This window comes from Mauremys mutica, chromosome 7 (genome assembly GCF_020497125.1).
Source record: "Mauremys mutica isolate MM-2020 ecotype Southern chromosome 7, ASM2049712v1, whole genome shotgun sequence".
In the NCBI taxonomy this organism is placed as follows: Eukaryota; Metazoa; Chordata; order Testudines; family Geoemydidae; genus Mauremys; species Mauremys mutica.
This window is the reverse complement of record NC_059078.1, coordinates 23,775,961-23,797,793: the sequence shown is the minus strand read 5'-3', so window position 1 is coordinate 23,797,793 and position 21,833 is coordinate 23,775,961. Positions and strand designations below refer to the sequence as shown.

Genomic DNA, 21,833 nt, shown 5'->3' with positions numbered 1-21,833 from the left:
GAATGGAAGGTCCAAAGTCCATGTTAAAGGAAGGATTGACCTGTAATTCAACTAGGTTGGGGAAACTGCTTCAGTTTTAAATCCTGCCAGTGTGGTGCAGTATTATTTTCCTGAATGCACAGCCACTGTGAATGACAGTTAAACCTGTTCCAAGGCTTTTGGACATGGTCTGACTGATGAATTAGATGTTTTCTGGTGTTTTTCATCTTGAAAAGCTGGTATTGTCAACAAAAAAAATGTGCTAAACTGGCTGGCTGGCAGGCATGTAACTAGAAGAGCAAATGATACAATGATGACTTGAGTGGGAATCTGGAAAAGCCATTTCAGCAGCAAAATTGTTAGAAAACTAGCAAGAAAAATGTGAATAAAAGGACAAACAGTACTGTAGCCACCTGGCATGAGAGGGTCTCCAGATACTTGGTGTGCATGTTACTCCAGAGGTGGGTAAATGTAGCAGAAGGAATGAGCATGAAACAAACTGTGTGTTGCAGTGGAAACTCAAAAGCTTACTGTGGCAATCTGAATGTGAAATTGATCTGAAGAGCTGTTCCATGCTCTTTGCGATTGATCTTCATGTAATGAATTCTTGGAATTCAGGGCCCGGAAGGCAAGTGCATGGAGCTGTGATGAGTTTTTCATTTCTAACAATAAATCTTGAATAGACAGAATCCATTTTGTGTACACCTGCACATTTTAAAAAATCAATTTTTAAAAAGTTGGCTCTTCAAAGAGGTAATGAAATGACCAGGACAGTTGACACTGACTATCATCATATGCTGTGGTTCTGGGCAACTAAAGCCTTTCTCTTGTTTCCATTAGTCATCTGAGTTCTCTGCACTGCCTGTTCCTGTGGATTTCTTATGCTGTCAGCTTCCCTTACTGTGAAGTGCGATGGAAAGGAATCTGAAAATTAGGATATGGTAACATGTAGCGTGTTGTGTTCCATAGGTGCTGGAACAAGATGTGGTTTTGCAGTCTATTGACCGAGCTATTGAGGCTATCCACAACGCAGCTATGAAGAATGGAGGCAAATACAACTTGGAGCAGAGGGATGTCCTCCAGTAAGTACAGCCAGTACCTGGGACAGATTGAGACTTGACAGCTCATGCTCTTTCCCAAGAGGCAGGGAAAGAGTGAACTTAGTGGTACAGCCACAGTGGGAGGTTGCTCACTGTTCCAGTCCTGGGTGTGGTTAATAAGGGATGGCCGGGTTGGTTGTTGGTAACTGGAGCCCCACTGCTGCTAAGTAAACAAAGGACTGAAGTACTCAGGGAGCCCTCCAACTCACTGATGTGAGAGCCAGGTGATGAACAGCTGAGTCTCCAGTCACCACTGCAGTGCCTACTCTCAATCTCTGCCCACAATTCCATTTTCCTCCAAGCAAAGCAGTTTCTCCAACTCACGGGGCACCTGTCTGCCAATCTAACCCACTGCATGCGGTTTAGAGTGTCACATTGGCTAGAGGCTTGCTTGACAGCTCTCTCTACAAGTGTCGGGGGGGGGGGGGGAATACTCTGGTTCAATTGCAATCCAGGTTGGGAAAAGAGATTTTGCACCTTCTTTGGCTGTTCCAGTTTGCCCTCTCAGATGCAGCTGTCCCTCTGGTACCTTTCTCCCTGCCCCCAAACTCGTAGGTCACTTGGCCTCTTGACCTTTATATTTAAATCTGCTCTTGGTTAAAACATGAACTAGAGAACATCTCTCCGCTAAAGTCAGTGATGGAGTGTTAAGGTCTAGAGACTACTTGTTTCTCTCTGTCCCTTGGCCCTTGCTCCTCCAGGGTGAGGACTCTTCCTTCCCTGGTGATAGCACGGTAATTGTACCTTCTGCAGCTGCTGTCCAGCCAGTGACGCTGAAAGACCTAGGCACTTTTTAGAAGATCGCTCAGAGAAGTGATACTTCAGCATCATGACATTGCTACAAAGTGGTTTCAAGGCTGAATTTGCCAAATGCATCATGTAAAGGAAACTATGCAGCTAGTAGAGTGACACACAACTCCCCTGCCCTGAAATAAAAACCCACCTGAGCAGTGGTGCTCACTGCATAGTGCATGGCTTGCACCTCCTCTCATTGGGTGGTCTGAGTTGTGTTTAAGGCTCCAGATGCAAAGGTATTGATCCCATAGGCACTGATGATTTTTGTATGTGTGTGTTCACCCACCCACAAATACACAATTTGTGGTGGTTGGTTTGGAGAAGAGCATCTCTAGAAGGGCATCTCCACTGCGGATACTGGACCTCAACCCCCTGCATCCCTCAGAAAAGCCCAAATAAATCACTGCATTGTACGCACAATTTTCTCCATGGGAGAGGGTCTGAGGGAGAATAGATCCACACATGACAAATGTCAGCCACATTGCTTAATGCACTTCCGGAAGGCTCCGAGACATTACAGTGCTGAGGACAGTATAAGAACCTGTATATAATACAAAGAATAGATGTTGCCTTCAGTGGGCAGCAGTTGCAGGGTGATCCTTCAACAGCCCACTCCTGGGGGACAAAGAAAGTGGCATTTAAAGATGGAGAGAGGCTGAATTGGTGTCCAGAGCTTGCTGAAGTTGGGTGCTTTTGTTTCTTTCCTTCATTGCTTAAAAATGTAAATCTATTGGGATTAGCGAACATCAGAGCAGGGTGTCTTTGTGATACACCATTAACAATTGCTTGCTATGAGACTTTTGATACCTCGAGTTATGGATTAAGGCATGTCTATTTCACCTCAAATCAAACAATCATGGACACTGTAAGGGAGCCATAGAACTAAGGTGCAGGCAAGTCTAAAGCGTGTGGCATAAGAACTAGCCCTCTGTACCATGAAGTGGAGATACATCTCCTGTGAACCCTGATTCACAAATCATGTGCTTTTTACAAAGACCCTTCCCTCCTCTTTGAGAGGTGCTTAGTAGTTCAGTGGAGTTGGACTTATTCTATCCTCAGTAAAGATCCTTACTATGGAGACGTCTATTGTAACCACAGTCCAGTTTCAGACTTAAGCTTCTTGGCACTGGGTACTGACTTCATCGCTTCACCCGTGTCCCTAATGCCCCTGTTTCCATTCCATCTGCCAGGAAACTGATCCATCATCGGAAGGAGACTGTGTCACGCAAAGGTCACTCACCAGCCAGTCAGGGAATGATTATGACCCCGTCCTCCAGTGATCACCATTTGGATTTAGCACGACAGCCCAATGGCATGTGCCGGACAGGTTATGAGCGACATCACAGCCTGCCAAACACGGAGATCCAAGAGGATGATGAAGGTCTTTACCAGGTAACAGCATCTTGGCCTCTTCTAAATTCTTCCTTAAAGAGTCCCTCCCTCTCGTATGATACATAATATTCCCTGTGCAGTTTCAGTCACACTTGTTGCCTTGAGCTATAGTGTAGCTTCACTGTTTGCTACTATACAGCTGCTGTGTCCCATCCCAGGCATGGCTGGTATGATCTCTGTGTATTCTTTACATTTATAAAGCACTTCAGGGTCACTGAGGATACAAGACTATGTAAACGTGCAAGATCTTCTCTAGTTTGTGCTACTGGCTCTTTCTTGACACCTTTTTAAAGAGCTGTTGATTCCTCAGAGAATACTTTGAAATACATTGTTTTTAGAGACAGTTCTGCTTAGGTCATAATTTTTTTTCTGTGCTTTTATTTCCTCCTTGTTAAATCTGCACAAAAACAGGATCTCTGTTCCTTAGGAATTCCTCTGTGTATCTGCTTATTCCTGTGCTCAAGTTGTGAAGATCCTGTTTTCTTGTGAACATCCCTAGTAGTAACAAATTAGAGGAGGAAAACACAGGAAATGTGACTTAAAAGCAGAATTCTATCTAAATGGAACCAAATTACTGTAAGCCGTCAACAAGTCTTCAAAGAGACAGGCCAGGACAGACTTAGCAGCGATTGTTTGGAGTAGGTTATGTAACTGATTACATGGTTGGACGTAGCAAAGAGATGGGAGTTCCCCTCATACAGATGGGACATGTTGGTGTAGGGTTGCTGCATCTGTCCAAGAGGAGTGTTTATAGTGGCACCATTACCCCGTCACTGCTGATAGGAGGGGCTTGTTACTGACTTAATAAGGAAACATAAGTCTGTGGAGATAAAAAGGGGCTGGTATACAGGCTTACTAACATTCTCTACCCCAGTACTCTGCCCCTGTAGGCAGCCAAACTGACCCAGTTCTAAAGCCCTCTGATAAAGGAGAAAACTTTGGTGGGTGGTTTATACTTCAACAGTGCTGCTGCCTCCTTGCTTCTCAAAGGCTGAACTGAATGGAGAGTGTAGCTGGACACTTCTTTAATTCATCAGCCTAAGGTAGTCACGTGAGCACCAATTCCTATGGAGGAGAAAAAAAATCTAGAGCATTATAGCAGAGTGACATCTCTGCTAGACTTAAGGATAAGGCCAGCTTTCTGTTTAAAGCTTGACTGTTCTAAGTGCTCTGAAATCCATATTGTTAATCAAATTTTGTTGAAATTTGATACATCTCGTGGAGACATGGGGTACCATCAGTGATCTAAATTTGGGGCCTTTTAACCAAGGGGTTCCTGAGTTACAGCCCATGGGGAAAAGACCGCTTTTCTTCAAGTTGACACATTTTTTGCCGATAGACAGAGATAAAATCAGGGCTCACATTGTACCCGGGACTGACTCTCAAGAGTTACCCAAACAGAGTGCTTGGTACCCACCAGCCTTTGAGGGAAATCAAATTAAAATGTTGTTTCAAAAAGTTTTCTTCTCCAGTTAGGCAAGCTAAGACTCACATGCCTCGTCGCCCACCTAATGGAATACAGTGAAGTGGGTTTTAGCTCACGAAAGCTTATGTCCAAATAAATGTGTTAATCTCTAAGGTGCCACAAGGACTCCTCATTGTTTTTTCATGTGCAGAAAGAGGCTAGCTCTAGGAAAACTACCTCTGCATCACAGGACCTGGGTGTCCCCAAGTGTGTGTGTTAGTCATCGAATCTGAGCACTACTCCGAGCACTCTGAGGAAGAATGGGGCAGAGGCACCTGTCAGCCCCACATTCCCCTCCCATGTGTGTATCATGGTCTAGGCCACCTGGCCCATCCACAGGGATGTGACTCCCCCTCACTTAGGCAACCTTCCTCCAGAACCTGGCTGACATATCTTAGGTTATACCCCCCCCATCTCCCTATCCCCCATGTGAGCTGAAATCTGGGGGTCCCTGCCCCCTAGTGATGTGTGAACCTTGCATCTGTGTGTATGTGCCAGAATGTGAGGCTCTTGCCCATCTATGGGGATGTGACCATCCAACCCTGCCCCCTCCAGAGTCAGATTTGAGGGGGAAAGGGAGCCCCTTTCCCTCCTCCCATGTGAGTCAGGGTCTGGGGAAGTCCTTCCCCTCTGGATGGGGAGCTCAAACTGGTATGCACCAAGAACATACTGCTGAGACTAGGGTGGGGAGCTGAGAACATTCATGCTTGACACACATCATAAACTCTCCAGGGGAGTGGGGAGGGAACACTGTTAATAACTGATTAATAATTCATTGATAATTAACATCCAATTGATAACTAATACTTGTAAAAATTGTAAATGTGATTAGTGAGAGGGGTTCTCGAGTCCAGGTTAGTTTATTAATAACAAACTTCAGATAAATCAGCTTTGTTTGGATTTGTTGGTTTAACAAAGACAGCACCTGCCCAGAGAGGCATGAGATATCAACAGCTGCAGAAGCCCTTCCCCGAACGTACTTGCCATCAGTCCAGACTGCGGATGGTGTCTACTTCCTCTTTCTCAGGGCTGTTATACCCATATTACTCTTTTGTGTTTCTCATTCCAATACTTGTCTATTTCCTCCTTTTTGGTACCTATTTCTTATCTTGGGTCATTTTCTAAGATTTCTGTTCCCTTGTAACTTTACAACTGCCTCAGTACCTTATGGTTAGTCAATGCTTATTTCTGTTTTGGGGTAATGTTGTTATAACTCTTGTGCACATTTTGTGGTTTATCCCTAAAATATCTCTTGCAGCAATTTCTAAAGGTTATTGCTTAGTAAAATTCCACTCCTGAAAATTAACTTACCTGCAGAGCATCATGGGACTCTTGCTGCCAAGCAGACCTTAGTTCTTTCTTTGAACTGCTCCATTCACATCAGCGGGTGGTGTTGGTACTTAAGACATCTGCATCAGGTATTGTTTCAGCTGGGAACATCTCACTGACATGCATGGGCCACTTAACACCTCTCTGAGCCTGCTGGGTTGCTGGGTGGATATGTAGAGGCCCCCCCCCCCACTTCATTTTCCCTTCAGTTTTATGCAGTAGTATAAAATTGAGCAGCAGCTCTGCTCTAGATAAGGTTGGAAGCCCTTCCTGTTAAAAGGATGACTCTTCTTAGTGCTCTAGAATTGGTGTGCTTACTTGGATTGGCTTGAAATTTGTTATGTCTCATGGGAGTGTAGGGTGGCGTTTGTAATCCAAGGGCTTGTCTACACTTACATTTTATAGCACTCTCACTTGCTGGCAATGGGCTGTGAAAAATCACCTCCCTGAGCACAGCAAGTCTGAGCACTTTAAAGCTCTAGTGTAGACAAGCTCCAAGTGCTGGGAGCCAATCCCCTCATGGAGGTGGATTACCAGGAGTGCTGGGAGAGCTCTCTCCCAGTGCTCACGTGCAACCACACTCACACTTCAAAGCGCTGCCGCCGGAGCGTTCTTGCAGCAGCGCTTTGAAGTTTCCAGTGTAGACATATGTTGGGCCATTTGAGCAAGGGGTTCCCAAGATACAGCCCCAAGGAAAAAACAGCATTTCATTAAATTCACAAGATCTAGCAACTTTGAAATCAACCCTGGGCAGAAGTCTGAGAATGAATTGTAAACATTTGGTAAAAATCTGCCCCTAGCAAGTTTTTTTTTTTTAAATGTAATCTGAGTACAACAGAATATTCAGAATGGAATGAAACTATTTTTGAAAAGAAAAGAAACTACGCTTGAGACCGTTTACAGGGTGGGGAGGGGTGATTCGGGGAGCAAGATGAGTTGGTATGGTAATGGGGGAGAGGGGGTTAGGTCTGCAGCGAGTGATACAGATATTATGGGGGGATAAACAGGAATGGGTAGTAAGAGGGGAAAAAGAATTGGGGGCCTTTAATTGGGGGTAGGAATTGACGGTGGGGGCGAGAAGATGGGAGAGGTTGGAGAATGGGAGGGGTAACAGGAAGTTGGGGGTTTAGTAGTGGGGTGGCTCTCAATCCTGAATTCTCCCGTTCCCTGTGAATGCTGTGATCAGGGGGAGTCCCACCCCTCTGCAGGGATCTGAGCCCCTCTCTCTGCCCACTGTGTGGTCTGGGATATGGGGGATCATGCTCCTCTTGAGGGGTGTCTTAGCTCCTCTTCCTGACCCTCAATGTGATCTGGAGTGGGAGGGAATGAAGTTAACACAGATTTACACAGCTGAAACTCAGAAAATAAATAGTTAAGCTACACACCACCCCTGTGTGGGGTGGAGAGGCTGTTCAGTGTGCAGCAGGGACATGATTTGGAGGAGAGGCAGACTGGGTACACCTCAGGCAAGGCAGGGAAGCCTGGCTGAAGCAGGGGCAGGAATCCCAGCTGGCAGTGGGAGCGAAGGCCCTAGCTCATTGTGCAGCTTGGGCTACATAGCCAAGATAGTGTGTGGCCCTCCAGTAAGCTGCTTCCTGCAATGTGTTTAAGCAGCAGTAGGGTAGGGCAGGACACTGCAAGGAGCAACTTCTTACATGTCAATGGTTTCTGTGGTGCCAGCTAATGGCTTTTCGGGCTAGGAGAGGTCAGGGGAGCTAAAAAGTGGGCTGGGGACTACATGTTGCAGGGATTGGTGGGGCAGGAGCAGAGAACAAGAGACACACACCCCAGTCTCTTTTTCTCACTTGCTTAAAGTTACTGTAACCATCATGTAATGAAATTGGCACGGTTTTGGGACAAAAGTCAGGATGAGATTTCTCTCACTGGCCCTGTTGGTAACTACACGTTGCAAACATCTCTGAGCATGGCGATTATCCCCAGCCAACTGTAACAAAATGTGCAAGAGAGGGAAGGAGCATTGAAGAATCTCACAGCAGTTGTGTGGTCTAGCAGGAAGACCACTGGACTGGTCTCTTCCTAGCTCTTCCACTGCTCCGTGCCTCAGTTTCCCAGCTGTAAAATATGGATAGTGATGTAAAGTTCTTTGAGACGTGGTAATGAAAAGCACTGTAGAAAAGCTAGATCTTTCAATTATTACCTAGCCACAGTAGCATATCAGCTGTGAACATAGTTGAGAACTACAACTGTCTAAATGACCATTAACTCCTAACAACAAACAATTCCCTTTCTATTTAAAAAATGAGGAAATTAAATGCAAAACACTTTAACGTGGAGTTAAGGTTGCCTGGCCATAGCTTGTGCCCTTCCAGAACATCAAGTTGAGCAAAACGCAAACTTCTGAAAACAAGGAAATACAGAGTTAAGGTAAATGCCCACATAACTTTAACTCATATAAGGGCAGAGTTATGGCCTGATAACCCTAACACACACCCTCCCATTGCCTTTTCACTGTAGTGGACAGGTGCTACTTGCCACTCTCCCTACCCTCAAACACTGAGTCTACTCTCTGGACAGAATACCACACTTTTAACATTTAAGAACCACTTCCTACTCTTTTATAATCCCTTCACACTTGCACACAGGCCACCTAAGCCTAACCAGCATTAACTCCACAGTCTGCTCTCATATCCCACTTCACTACTGCCAGTATCCATGGCAAGAAGGCCCTAGTTCCCTGCTACCAACAGCCTACACAATTCTGTATTGAAATAATGCAGACAGGAACCTCAAGGTACGCATGCACTTCTCTCTTTTGATAACACACATGGGAGGGACTCAGACCCAGATCTCCTCATATTACAGTCACCATTCTTCCAATCTGCTCCAGCCTATTCCGCTGTCATTCAATACAACTACACTCAACACAGTCAAGGCAGCTGCAGTTCATACAGATAATTCCCAGTGGCTGTTGCTAGCTCTAGGGGGCAGAGTTAAGGTTAGGTGGGTGTTTACTTTAACTCTGTATTTCCTGGTTTTCAGAAGTCTGAGTATGGCTAAATTCAACATTTTAGAGGGGCATGAGCTACCACCAAGCAATCTTAACTCTCCCTTATTGAAGTTTTTTTGCCATTTAATTTTGACTACCTGACACAATAGGGAAGGTTTGAAGCCTTAGAAACTGGAAGAGTTATAAAACCCGCTATTTGTTTACGCTCAGCAAGCTACTTTCCTGGGTATAAACTAATTGTGCTCCTGCTCTTCAAGGCTTTGTTATATACAGTAGTGTCCATCCTAGCAAAACTTTGCTAAAGGAGTATATTATACTTGTTTAAAAATGAGCACAAGAACTGCTGAGAACAGCACAACTTCTAAGCTTCGGAGTTTGAGGATCAATCTTGATCTCTTACTACCCAGCCTTGTGGGATAGGAGTTGCACTCTCCAGTGCCCCCTTCTCTTCCCAGGCAGTGCTTGGAGAAGCATTGATTAGTTCCTGCAGCACTCTTGCCCTCTCTGGCCAGAGAAAAATCCTGCATGTGTCTGGAAGGAAGGAAGTGATGGACACAGAAAAGGTTAGGAATGAATGGAGTTGGGAGTCCCTTGCCCTTGCAGAGAAGTCCAGCCCACCCCCAGCTCCTGGGAAGAAGGAGCCAGCTGAGAATCTTACAGGGGTCTGCGTGGGCCCTGCCTGGAGGCATTTTTTTTTTATATAAGTCTCCATATAGCAGGTGTCAGATCAATTTGAAGCCTCTTGCTCAGCCTCTTCTCACAGGCTGCTGGACGGGAAGGGGCTGTCACCTTGACTGTTGGTGTGGGTCTGCCTGCCCTAACCCGCTCAGCTTCTTGGTGCCCAGTGGGTACGGGAGTGAGAAGGGAAATGTATCTACTGTTCTGTCCCTCTTCCAGACTCCTCTCATTTGGAATCCTACCTGTGCTGCTGTTCACAGCTTTGCCACCCATCAGCAACATGAATCCACCTGATTATTGACACCTTTCACTGAGTTATTCAGAATTAAAGGGGTATCAGTGAAACTCTCACTGCTGCCCACTCAACAGTACTCACAGTTGTGAAGGTAAGCCTTTCAAATGTGATCAAGGCAGGGGAGTCTGTCACAGCGTGGTCATCTTCCTGAGTGTGCAGAGAGAACACCCAGCACCTCTGCTGCTGCTCACAGCTTTGCCAAACAGCAGAGGTGCCGGGTATTCTCTTTGCACATTCAGGAAGATGGCCCTGCCTTGTTCACATTCCCCTCACAACTGTGAGGACTCAAGGCTTATTTTTTAAAGATAACCTTAAAACAAAGGTTACATTCTGCAGAAATCACTTTTTCTTTCCTCCCCCTGTCAGGAAAGATTTCCAGAGCTCCGTGTATAGGTTATGTTCCATGACACTTTGACTGCTGTACAAACGCTACTCTATAATAGTAGGGGTCAAATACCGGTATGTGGCAAATTTGGTAGGGTCAGTGGAGCCAGTGAAGTGTCCTAGAATGAGCCCTTTCCCTTGCTGCCCCCAAATAGTGGCATGCTGATCTTATAAACTAACTGAAGCAGGTTGCCAAAACCTACCTCTTATGTAAGTGTGATTGTGGTGAGCTAAGCAGCTTCATGGCTATAAAGATGGGGCTGACCTTAGCACAGCTGCACTTACAAGAGCCTGGGAGGGCCTTCTGCCAGCATTTTACAGAGGCCTCCTCTGTTCTAATTGTGCCTCTCACAGCTGTGCAGTCTCTTAGGGCCAAAGACTAATAATTTTTAAAAGGCAAGTAGGTGTGGTGCTGGATTCTGGCCAGTTCTGCCTTGAGAAACAAGCCTTCCACCTGCAGCAGCATGGTCTGGATCTTAGTAAATTCAGGCCCTGAACTGAGAAGGAGAAAGCAGATTCCACAGTCAAGAATCTTTCACTGAGAAGAATCTGCTTCCAAACCAAAACCTCCTTTCCGCTTAAGCAGAAGCTTGAGTGCTTCCATTTGATCTCCACTTTCACTGTGTTGTATGAGGAGAGGAGTTATGTCTGAAGTAACCAAACCTTATTAGTTTACTCTTTAGAGGGTAAGGCTGACAACTTAATTGAACCCAGAGAAGAAAAAAGCCAGCACAGATTGCAGAGCACAGGTGAAATGAAACATCATTGAGCAGGCAGCTGGGACTTCCAAGTAGAGCAGCCTGTGTGGAGTGCATTGCGGTGATCTATCTGGCGAAGCAGTCTCTTTAAGAATGGTGTCTCTATTAGCCTTCAGAGATTGCTCTTCTTGGAAAGTCCATCTTTGTGTTCTTGAAGCTGCTAATGTTGCTGGGGATGTGCTCCTAGTGCTGCAATTGAGATGGAGCATGGTGGGGCCAGGTTGTGGTTAGCCCTATGCCACTGTAATCCTGTTAGATTTGTATACTATTGGGGCTCTTATTCATTCAGATTTCTAACAAGCCTTGTTCAGGGCAGCGTTGCCAACTTTCGCAATTACATTGCAAGTCTTGCGACATTTTCATAAAGCTCTAGCTGATGGAGGAGTCATGTTATGGGAGTATCGGGTTTCATTTGGAACAAAAGTTTCTGGGCCTCATGGTTGCAGAGAAAAACTTTGAACGTGTGTCCCCAGTTGGCTCATAAGCAAGCTGAGTAAAAAGAAACTAAAACTTATCTCTTAAAATCTCCTTATTTTGGAGAGCCTGGTTCATGATTTTGAACTCTTGGCCCCACTGTTTGTTTTACAGGCGTTATAAAACACACAGAAATTCAGTATGTCAAAAAAGGCAGCCTTCTTCCCAGCCCATCAATATAAAATCCTCTCCTCCCAAATACCATTAAAGAGGAAGCCTGGAAAAAATGAGTATTATAGCATGGCCTCAGTGTTGTCACATCAGGGCTCTGTGGGACCAAGCTGGAGTCTAGTGCACCTCATTGAGACCATTGGCACCAATGCCTGCTGTCTGATCCGAGGATTCCAGTGTGAGCACTTCTCCTGAGTGCAGCCATTGCAGTATCACATAAGGATAGAGGCATCTTTCAGGCAGTCAGGCCCCAAACAATATATGTCTTTGTAGGTCCAAAACCACATCTTTAGTTTCCACATGGAGATGAGCCTGTGCAGTTCAGTGAGTTCTGGTGCAATGCCCTTCCTTGAGGGAAACACCACTTAAGTTGGCTGCTATTTTCAATGCTGGCTGCAGTTTCCCACTGGTCTGGGGTCGTAGTCTTACATGGAGCAAACTGCAGTCATGCAAACACTAAGCAATAAAGATATGGTTAATCGTGGTGAGGTCCCTGTATCCATAAGAAAAGGTGAGGACTTAGGAGTTGTGAGGAATCACCGTTATTCCACCCACAATCATTGCCAGGAGGAGAGAATTAGGTGGGAAGTACTAGCTGTAGGGAGTTTTGTGAAGCTCTCTAGTTGAAACTTTTCGCAGCAGGGAACAACATAGGGGTTGTGGCAACACACAGCTACTCTAGCCCTGGTTTCTCACTCTCTGTGTAAGAAATTGCTATGGAAGTATGAATTAGGAAGGAATTTACGTAGCTCCAGTCCTTGGCTTTGTCTTTCTGCAAGGATATTTGTAGCTGATGTAATGGATCTCTCCAAAAGCGTGTTTAAATATGCACACTGTTTGCAGCCTCTGTGGGGCTGTTGAGATCACTGTAAAGTCATAGTGAACGTGTGGGATTGCATCTGGAATGAGAAAAGAGTAAATGCTTGACAGGTCTGTGACACAAATACTGTGTGCTGCTGAACATAGCAATTAAACAAGGGCTGCTTTTCCTGTCAAGGGGAGGGAATAAAGCAAGGTTTCAGAGTTTCTGCTTTGTTCTTGCAGGAAGCCGCCTATTACATCTCTCTCATCATTCCATAAAGATATTAAGGACAAATTAACACACACACACACACACACACGTTTTATAATAGGAAGTGTATCTTTACTGTCAACCTCCTTTGATTGCTCTAAAATGTTCCCTTTTAGATCCCGCCACAGCCCCGACGTGCTGCTCCTGTCACACCCCCGCCACCAGAGAAACGCAAGAATGCGCAGATGGAAGCACCCATTAGAAGTAAGGAAAAGCTCTTTGTTTTTTTATGTTGGGCAAGAGGCAGACAACACTGAACTAAAATATAGGAAGATGTGTAATGGTAGCAGCAATTCTGGCTGGTTTTGGTCTGCACCTCAGAAAAGCATCTCTTGGATTTCTGCTCAGGTGACTCTGGTCTGAAATTTCCATCACAATTTTAATCCTAAAACTCCAGTGTTGGGGACTAGTGTTTCCCTATGTCCTTCCCTGGTCCTAAAGCATGATTTGTGGCTGACTGGCACCTGTGGCTGCTTCTCCCAGCAACTGTGGGTGCATTGGATGCTGGGCTTGGTGTTCTCTGGACTTCCTAAGCTGATTAATTTTGGTGGAAGATAGTGTTTGCAGAAGAAGCTTTAGAATATTTGTTCTGCTTGGTTGTATAGTTTTCCTGACGAGCATATAACCAGAGTTTTGTGGTCCTTGTATAAGTTTTCTCTCAGGAGTATCATAGGGATCTTTCAACAAAACAGCATGAGAATTTGTTTTGGTTTTTTTCCAATCTGGATGTGATGATGCCATTAGATCACCAGGGGGCACTCACTATTAATGCAATGAGGAAAGGTCCGTTAAATAAAAGCTTTTTTGATAACTGTCCATCTACCTCTTTGGTCGTATAATGGCTACATCAGTCAGACTTTTGCATAGTTGGTGGCTTGCCTGTGCAAAAGACAGGAGTGTGGTGTCTTCACTCCCTAACCCAGAGAAGATCAGAGGTGCATGTGCTGCAAGCACAGTAACTGTGTTGGTAGTGAGAACTTGCAGTACTGATCAGTGGAGTGCTACTGGGCCAATACTAAGCAAAAAAATTGATTTGCAACCTTTAGAGGTTAGACCTATGAGGTAGAGGAGCGGGGAGTGAAAGTTATTTCGTTGTGATACAGTTCATATTGTGGTGGTTGTGTATTGCCCCAGTGCTACATTGTGCTCATACTGTTACATTGTCGTGATGGGTCACTCTCTCCCCAAACTCAGTCCGGGATTTGTTAATGCCCTGTAAATGAGCTTGCAGGGTGCAGGACAGATCTTTCACATTCTGGGCAGTTCATTGAAGTTTGGAACAGGCAGCAACCTGCTTCATGGTACTGAGCCATTCCACACTATAATAATGAGAGGTGTGTGGGAATGATTCTCTTGAATCCATTATCTGTTCCCTTGATTCAATTAAATCTACTGGAAGTACGTGGATGATCATCTTCAGGAGGAGGAGGAGGAAAATGAAGAATGGTAGAGATCTCCATGGGAGATGTGAGCTCTTATTCAGCCCCACATGTCTTTGGCCTGAACAGTTGGAGTAGCCAATCCCACTATTGCCTTATTCATAGGGATAGAGGCCTATTGACGGGCTTCTTAGCCACAGATATGCAACTCGTGTTCTGGCTTTCCACTTGGGGGTAAGATTGTGAGATTACCAAAACATCACCCAGGGCTAGCAGAAAAAACAGAAGGCTCTTCCAGAGGTGACTGGCCCTTTGGCCCAAGAGAAGCTCTGCCTCTTCAGTTTGGGAGGGTGTTCGTTGCTTAAGGAGGAGATTTATTTTCTATGGATAAGCAGGAGTCAATAAGGAGCAGTGAATGGCTGGGGGTACGTTCATGCAGCATGCAAAATCAGAATCCTTGGGAATCAAGGTGTTCCTAAAGCAGTATTTTTAGTCTCCTACAGATCTCAAATATCTTTATTTGGGATTCACAGAAAGTAGCTGATTGATGCCACTTTTTACCCAAGTAACTATCTTCCTGGCCAAGCTATGAGAGGTTGGGTGTTGGATAAAAGTATCCGCAGCCCCATTTTTACACGTTATGGGACAAAGTATATGAGTAATGAAAAATTTAGGCTACATGTTAGGAAAAACATCCTAGCAGTAAGGTTGGTCAGACAGTGGACTAGTGTTTCCCTAGAGAAGTGGTATAAGTACCATTGCTAGAGTTAGCCAAAACTAGACAGGAGAAAGCACTCAGAAATATACTCTAGCAAGTACTCCTGTACTGGCTGGGAAAGGGCAGTATGAGCTAACAGGTTTATAATCCGATTACCTAGAGTGCAGAAAGTGGACAACACGTTCCTGTCAGCCAAATGCTTTTTTCTTGCTGTTGACGCCAAGCAGAGCATACAGTTAGTGCTGCAGGGAAGGATCGTTACAGAAGAAGGGAGAGGCTTGCCGCAATGAGTAATCTTATGTACCTGGAAATTTTCAGATACATCAATCAAAGTACTGGCTACATGCATGCAGTATATTTGGGGGAGGAGGGGGAAGTTATTGTCTAAACCAGGGGAAAAAAGACTCCTCTCTCCTAGTTACAGTGAGCCTTTTGCAGAGAATCTCTACAGAACAGCTTTCTTCCCCTTCCTGAAGAGGTTATTTTACTGGAATGCTCAAGAGAGACCTAATACAATTTTGCTTTGAGATAAGTGAGCCAGGAAGAGAAGTTAAACCGCTTTGGTAGCATGCACAATGAGCTGCTTAATGGACTCTGCTGCGGCAATTTGTTTTTCTCTTTTTCTTTGATGCTGTTGCTAAGGCCTTTTAATTGTTCCTTTTCAGATGCTGTTGAAATCACCTCTGGGTCCATTTCTAGTGCCTCCTCTATAAGTACAACTTCCTTGGATACCTTGTACACTGGTTCCACTGCATCAGAAACAGCTCTCCCAACGGCCACTTCCAGCCCCACCAACACCCCTCCCCCTGTCCCCAGAAGGAGTGCCCACACCACAGTATCACGCAGCTTGGATATTAGCCCTTCAGCCCACCTGAAGCATGGGACTTCAACAAAGGGTGGTGCAACCAAATCTCCCCAGACCAAGAGGGCTGCCCCAGGACCTCCTGTTGAAACAGCGGGTCAGAGGTCTCTCCCTATGGATGGGGAGAAGAATCTGCAAGTCAAGACGATTGCTCCAGCTCCATCCGGGGGCTTAGAAGCCTTCAACTCTCTTTGCCTTGATGATAAGAAGGCAGCTACTTTGGAGCTGTTGGCATCAGAATCCAGCAGCCAGGCAGTGTCTGTGCCAAAGACAATAGGTGCTGAACTGATCGAGCTGGTGCGCAGGAACACCCACCTCAGCTATGAGCTGTCACGGGTTGCTATCGGTGTAGTGATTGGCCACATTCAGAGCTCCATCCCAGCAACCAATAACATCATGGAGCAGATCCTCATCTCATTGGTGGAAAGTAAGGTAAAGGAAATGCTGAGCTCTGGCAAAAGGGCACCATACAGGGACTGGGCAAAATATTAAAATGTGATTGAAGTAATATTTTGCAGTTTGCTCCTGGAGCTCAGAGGCCAAATTAAGTGAGAAGAGACGAGTCCAAATTAAAATAGGATGAGTGAGTGAACGAACGGAGGTGAGGGGATTTCAGGGAGAAGTGAGTGAGTTAGGAAAAAATAACCCAAGTAGGTTTAGCTAGCGACAAGCAGGGAAATGGTAGTCTGGTACATTGTGCAGGATATTATTCCAGACAGGCTGTGAAAGTAAGAACTGACTCTTTGGGGGAATAAGTGAATGAAAAGAAGAAGCTGGTATCGAGATCTGTTTGGTGATCAGCTTGGGTTCTAGAAGCACTGTGCGTAGGCTGGAGAGGAGCTGGGCATTACAGGAGACTACATATGAAGGGATGGAGGATTAACAGTTTGGGTCCTGTGACACTAACAACAAACAGGTGAGTTGGTAGGAGCAGAGCTGGGGGGATAGAGTTTCTAGATCTAGAGGATAGTGCTAGCAGTAAGATGTCAATAGGCACAAATATAGCAGGATCCAATGCACTCTGGGGAATTGTACTTTGGTCCTGTTTCTTTATGAAGCTGGGGATGGCTACATATGGACAAAGTATAAACTGGCTGCTCTCCTAGAGGAGAAGGAGATGGTGGTGGAACATTTCTCCATGGAGTTTATTTCCCATACTGTGACTGCCACAGGGATGAAGGAGAGAGAACTAGTGGCTGCCAGTGTTGTATTAGCCTCCCCGTTGCCCACCACTGAATCACTTCTTCCTAAAGTCTGCAAGCGTTTGCTGGATTTTTCAAATGCATGGAAACTTTCAGCAGAAGTTCTGAATTCAGCATTCTTCTAACCATGAATGAGAGGATAAGATTGAGGCAAGTCTGAGGACAGGTATCCTGACTAGTGAGGGCGAAGCAAGCAATCAAAGGGAACTGCCAACATGGAAGGTTCAGCAAGCATTACTGATGAGTCATTCTGTGTCTTGGCCATGTGTGACTAGACACAAGCCACTGGAGAGCATGCTGCCTCCCGGATGGTGGATCTCCTTACATAGAAATACCCAAATCCTTTATGTGGGAACCTACAACATGAGGGAGTTGGGATCTGATAGGCACAAGAATGACTTTCAGTATCCAGGAAGAGAACTGAAGATCAGTTTGGTCAACTGAAAAGATCAAAGAGTTTTATGGTGCCCAGTGTGAGTGAAAACTGAAGGAAACGCGTTAGAAACCAGTGTGTGAGATTCAGGAAGGCTTGAGATGCACTGAGGCTTTTTCGGATGAGGTCTGACTTTGGGTACCCTGCGATCAGAATTTGTGGGGCTGGTTAGCAGTGTTTTAAACCTAGATAGGAAAGAGCAGAGGCAAAGCTTTTGCTTAGCTCAACTGGTGAACATTCAGCATGTGGTGAATAACTGAGAAATATTAGAGAACTAATGAAAAATAAGAAAAATGGGATGGGATTTATACTAAATAATGAAGACTGATCTGGTGGGCATAAATGGAATAGTAACATTGCTATACGGTACCTATGTAGGGGAGAGATAGGAGTTGGTGCTCTAGTTCTGGGCAGCAGCTAGGGGATAACTTAGGGATGAGTTGAAGTAAATATATTAGTCATATGACCTGGGTACTGTGCATGCCAACATCATAAGAGAATTAGCCAAAGAACTTGAGCCATTAACAGTTGATTCTCTGAGAGTTTTTTTTAAAAACATGGAGGTAGCACAGGACTGGAGAAGAAGTTATTGTGGTACAGATCCTTTTTAAAGAGTGGCAGTTATTTTCTGCAAGTAGTGGAACAAATATCAATGCAACATCTGTAAATGGGGGAAAATAGAACCATGACTAATGAACAGATGTTTATAAAGAACTTCTGTGCATAAACCCACTTTTTTTCTCCAAAAGTGTTACACTTATCCCTATACAGTAATTCTGTGCACAGTTATGCAACGTGTGGCTGTAACAAATAAGCACCTTATTTTTTGTGACCACAGAATACACTAAACTTACTTTGCACCTTTTAGGCTCTTTGGTTGGTCTTCCCATCAGGACCGTAAAGATTCAAATAGTTTTCCCTGAGACAAAGTTTCTCTATTGCTCTCTATACTGGGCTGTTCCACAATACATTCTTCAGCCCTCTTTTAACCCATTTAGGGAATAATTCCCAAGCCATTTGAGTAATATCACCATCTTCAACTCATGCCTAATAAACTAATACCAAGCCCTCACCACCTCACTCGATTACATACATGCACAAACAAAAATAAGACTGCATCTTGCAGTAGTCATTGAAACAGACAAGTGTCTAGGCAGCCCTTACCTTTGAATGGAGGGATAATAAATTTAGCTCCCACTTGTTAAATACAAGGAGTACATTCTACATTCCTTATAAACATCTAAGATTACAGTTCCATTGCTGATGGCAAAATTACAGTGAATTGTTCAGAGATGTTCAGATGTCCAAAACTACTGGTATTTAAAATTTAGATCAAATCATAATCCAGTTAATTATCTACATTGAAAAGATCACCCATAAGTAATCATAACAGCTCACATTTTTGTGGCCACAACCTATCGGGTAATTGTTTTCAAACTCAATAATAATATACTTATATGTCTGATCTAGATTCAGAAATAATTTGTAACTGATGTATCGTGCAGATGTTCTGGATTTGGCCCGAGCTGTATGAATCCTTGCTCAATTTCCTCTCCCTTGGACCTTGAACAACTCTCTAAAAATACTTTGAGCTTTATCGTGCTCTGAGAAAACAGATTTTTTTTTCTATTTCTGCAAAGAATCACCAACTTTGTTGGTTGTGAAAGTGAAGACTGTGTACCAAGTTCCTGAAAGTAGGATCCCTCGTCTGTTTTATAGCTGTGGCTATATCCTAGGGAACATGAGATTAAATTTTGTAATTCATTGGAGGGGGGGCAATGTATTTGCATTTTGTACTTGGTATTGTACAAGGAACAAAAGACACTGCCCCTGTCCAGAGAAATGTAGTCTATCAGTATATCTTCAGCAGTATTTCTCTGAGGGTAGACACCAAGGTCTGGTCTACACACACACAGTTTTTGTACTAGTACAACTATTTTGGTTAGGAGAAGGATTTTTTTTTTTTTAGTTATGCCAGTACATCTCCTAGTGTGATGTAGTTATACTGATACAGAGGTCCTTTATATTGGTAGAACTTATTCACATTATTGTGCAGGACTGGCAACTTTGTACTTGTATAACTAGTTGTACCACGGGGTTGTACTGCTTGCATTATGCCCGTATCGTTAAAACAATACAACTTTTGTATGTGGACAAGCCCCAAAATAATTATCATTATAAGCTTATATCCTTGATTATACCAGAACATTTCATGTTCCCAAGGGGATTTTATTTACAAACTGACACAATGTACAGGGCTGTGGCTCAGTTTTCAGCTTTAAGTCAAGGGCATATTTTTTAAAACACTTCATAAAACTCTTTGGATCCTCTCCTTTCATTTCATACAGTAGAGACACTTATCCATGGGGGAATTCTGTCTTTTTTTTTTTTTTAAGTGAAGTGAGACATCATTGATTAAAGCATCAGTGTACTCCATAGTAAATCTCATGCTCATTTCAAGCTTTGTATTACATTCTTTAATTAGTTGTGCCCTTTCTTCTATTCTTCTAGTTTTTAATTTGAAGTCAAATCACTGGTTTACTAAATCAATTTTAGACTCTGTTACCTCCAGCTTATTCCCAGCATGCTCTTCTGAAGATTGAATTGCTTGTGTATTTTCCATTCATGTATAGTGCTCCTCTTCTGTAGAACCCAGTGCAAGGCACTGATCTAGGAGGGGGAAATGACCTCTTGTGCCTCTGATATTTCATTTCCCCTAAGTTAGTCTGGTGGGTGTCTGATGCTCACTTTGTAATGGGAGTAACTTCTAAAAGCGTGAGCTCAGATTACTAATGAGCCATAGTTCCCCATTAAACCCTTAAAAAGAGGAAGCAGAATTAACCAACCACTGTGTGCTCAGGATACCTAGAGGCCCTCCCATTATAAAATGACACCAAGACAGAATGTTTTCCTTTGGGAAACCTGAGTCACAGCAGCAAATCTCCCTAAGTGGCTTCCCCAAGCAAGCATTGACATTGCCTAAGCTATGGTCACTCTCCTCTTGTCCTGCCTCCTTTTTTAATGAATTACACAGTTAATAGATGGTGATAATGAAGGAAAATGAAAAATCTTGCTTTTACAAAAGTATTTGCTGCAATGTCTGTTGGAAAGATATATTGGAATTGGCATGCATAGGAGCACACATGTCTCAGGAATTGGAGGAGTTGGTCTGAGGATTTATTGGGCTGAATATCAGACAAGAAAAATTGTCTGTCTAATATATTTTAAATGGTGTGACTCCAGTCCAGGTGCTGCACTGCTTGAATAATCTAGAAATAGACTAAACAAAGCACTCAAATGCTTTGTAAGGACAATTCTGCATTTAGCAGGTGGATTGTGGGGGTGAACAAGATGTCACCTAATAGGGGTAAAGACCTAACTCCTTTGTTTGCTGTATGAAGTCTTCAGAAGCATAGGAATTGCCACACTTTATCAGACCAGAAATCCATCTCGTCCAGTGTCCTGTGTCTGATAGTAGCCAGAACCAGATACTTGAGAGGAAGGTGTGAGAATCCCAGTGGGTAAAAGGGATCATCTGCTCCCCATGTTAGGGCTCATCCTGGTCTCCAATAGTTAGAATTGGCTTAAACCCTGAGGTTCAATACCCTTCCAAAGGTTGTGTTAGGACTAACTACAACAATTCTGGTTATTCTTGTTATCTATATAAATGTCCACTAGTCCCTTTTTAAATCTTGCAAAGTTCTTGTCCTTTTAGTGTGGCTTTTGACACAGTCCCACATGACATTCTCATAAGCAAACCAGGGAAATGTGGTCTAGATGAAATTACTACGAGGTAGGTGCATAACTGGTTGCAACTCTATACTCAGAGGAGTTACCAATAGTTCACTGTCAAAGTGGGAGTGTGTCTCTAGTGGACTACCGCAGGGGCTAGTCCTGGGTCTGAATATTATTCAATATTTTCACTAATGACTTGAATAATGGAGTGGAGAATATGCTTATAAAATTTGTAGATTACGCCATTCTGGGAGGTGTTCAGGTACTTGGGAGGACAGGACTGGAATTCAAAAGGACCTTTACAAATTGAAAGATGGGTCTGAAATCAACAAGATGAAATTTGATAAAGACCAAATGCAAAATACTGCACTTAGAAAGGAAAAATCAAATGCACAAATACAAAAAGGGGCATAACTGGCTAGGTGGTAGTACTGCTGAAAAGTATCTGGGGGTTATAATGGATCACAAATTGAATGTGAGCCAACAGTGTGGTGCAGTTGCAAAAAAAAAAAAAAAGCTAATGGCATTCTGGGATGTATTAACAGGAGTATCATATGTAACACACAAGAGGTTATTATCCTACTCCATTCAGCACTGGTGAGGCCTCAGCTGGAGTACTGCGTCCAGTTCTCAGCACCACACTT

The 21,833-nt window shown here is 44.0% G+C and overlaps 1 protein-coding gene across 1 annotated transcript in view; it reads left to right on the top strand.

Moving 5' to 3' along the window:
• Positions 1-21,833, top strand: part of NCKIPSD (NCK interacting protein with SH3 domain) — a 93,218-nt gene that overhangs the window by 34,975 nt on the left and 36,410 nt on the right. Inside the window, exons 2-5 of the mRNA XM_045024717.1 lie at positions 949-1,061; positions 3,065-3,266; positions 12,977-13,064; positions 15,623-16,251. Coding sequence (XP_044880652.1) covers positions 949-1,061; positions 3,065-3,266; positions 12,977-13,064; positions 15,623-16,251 — 1,032 coding nt within the window. The remainder of the gene's footprint in view (positions 1-948; positions 1,062-3,064; positions 3,267-12,976; positions 13,065-15,622; positions 16,252-21,833) is intronic.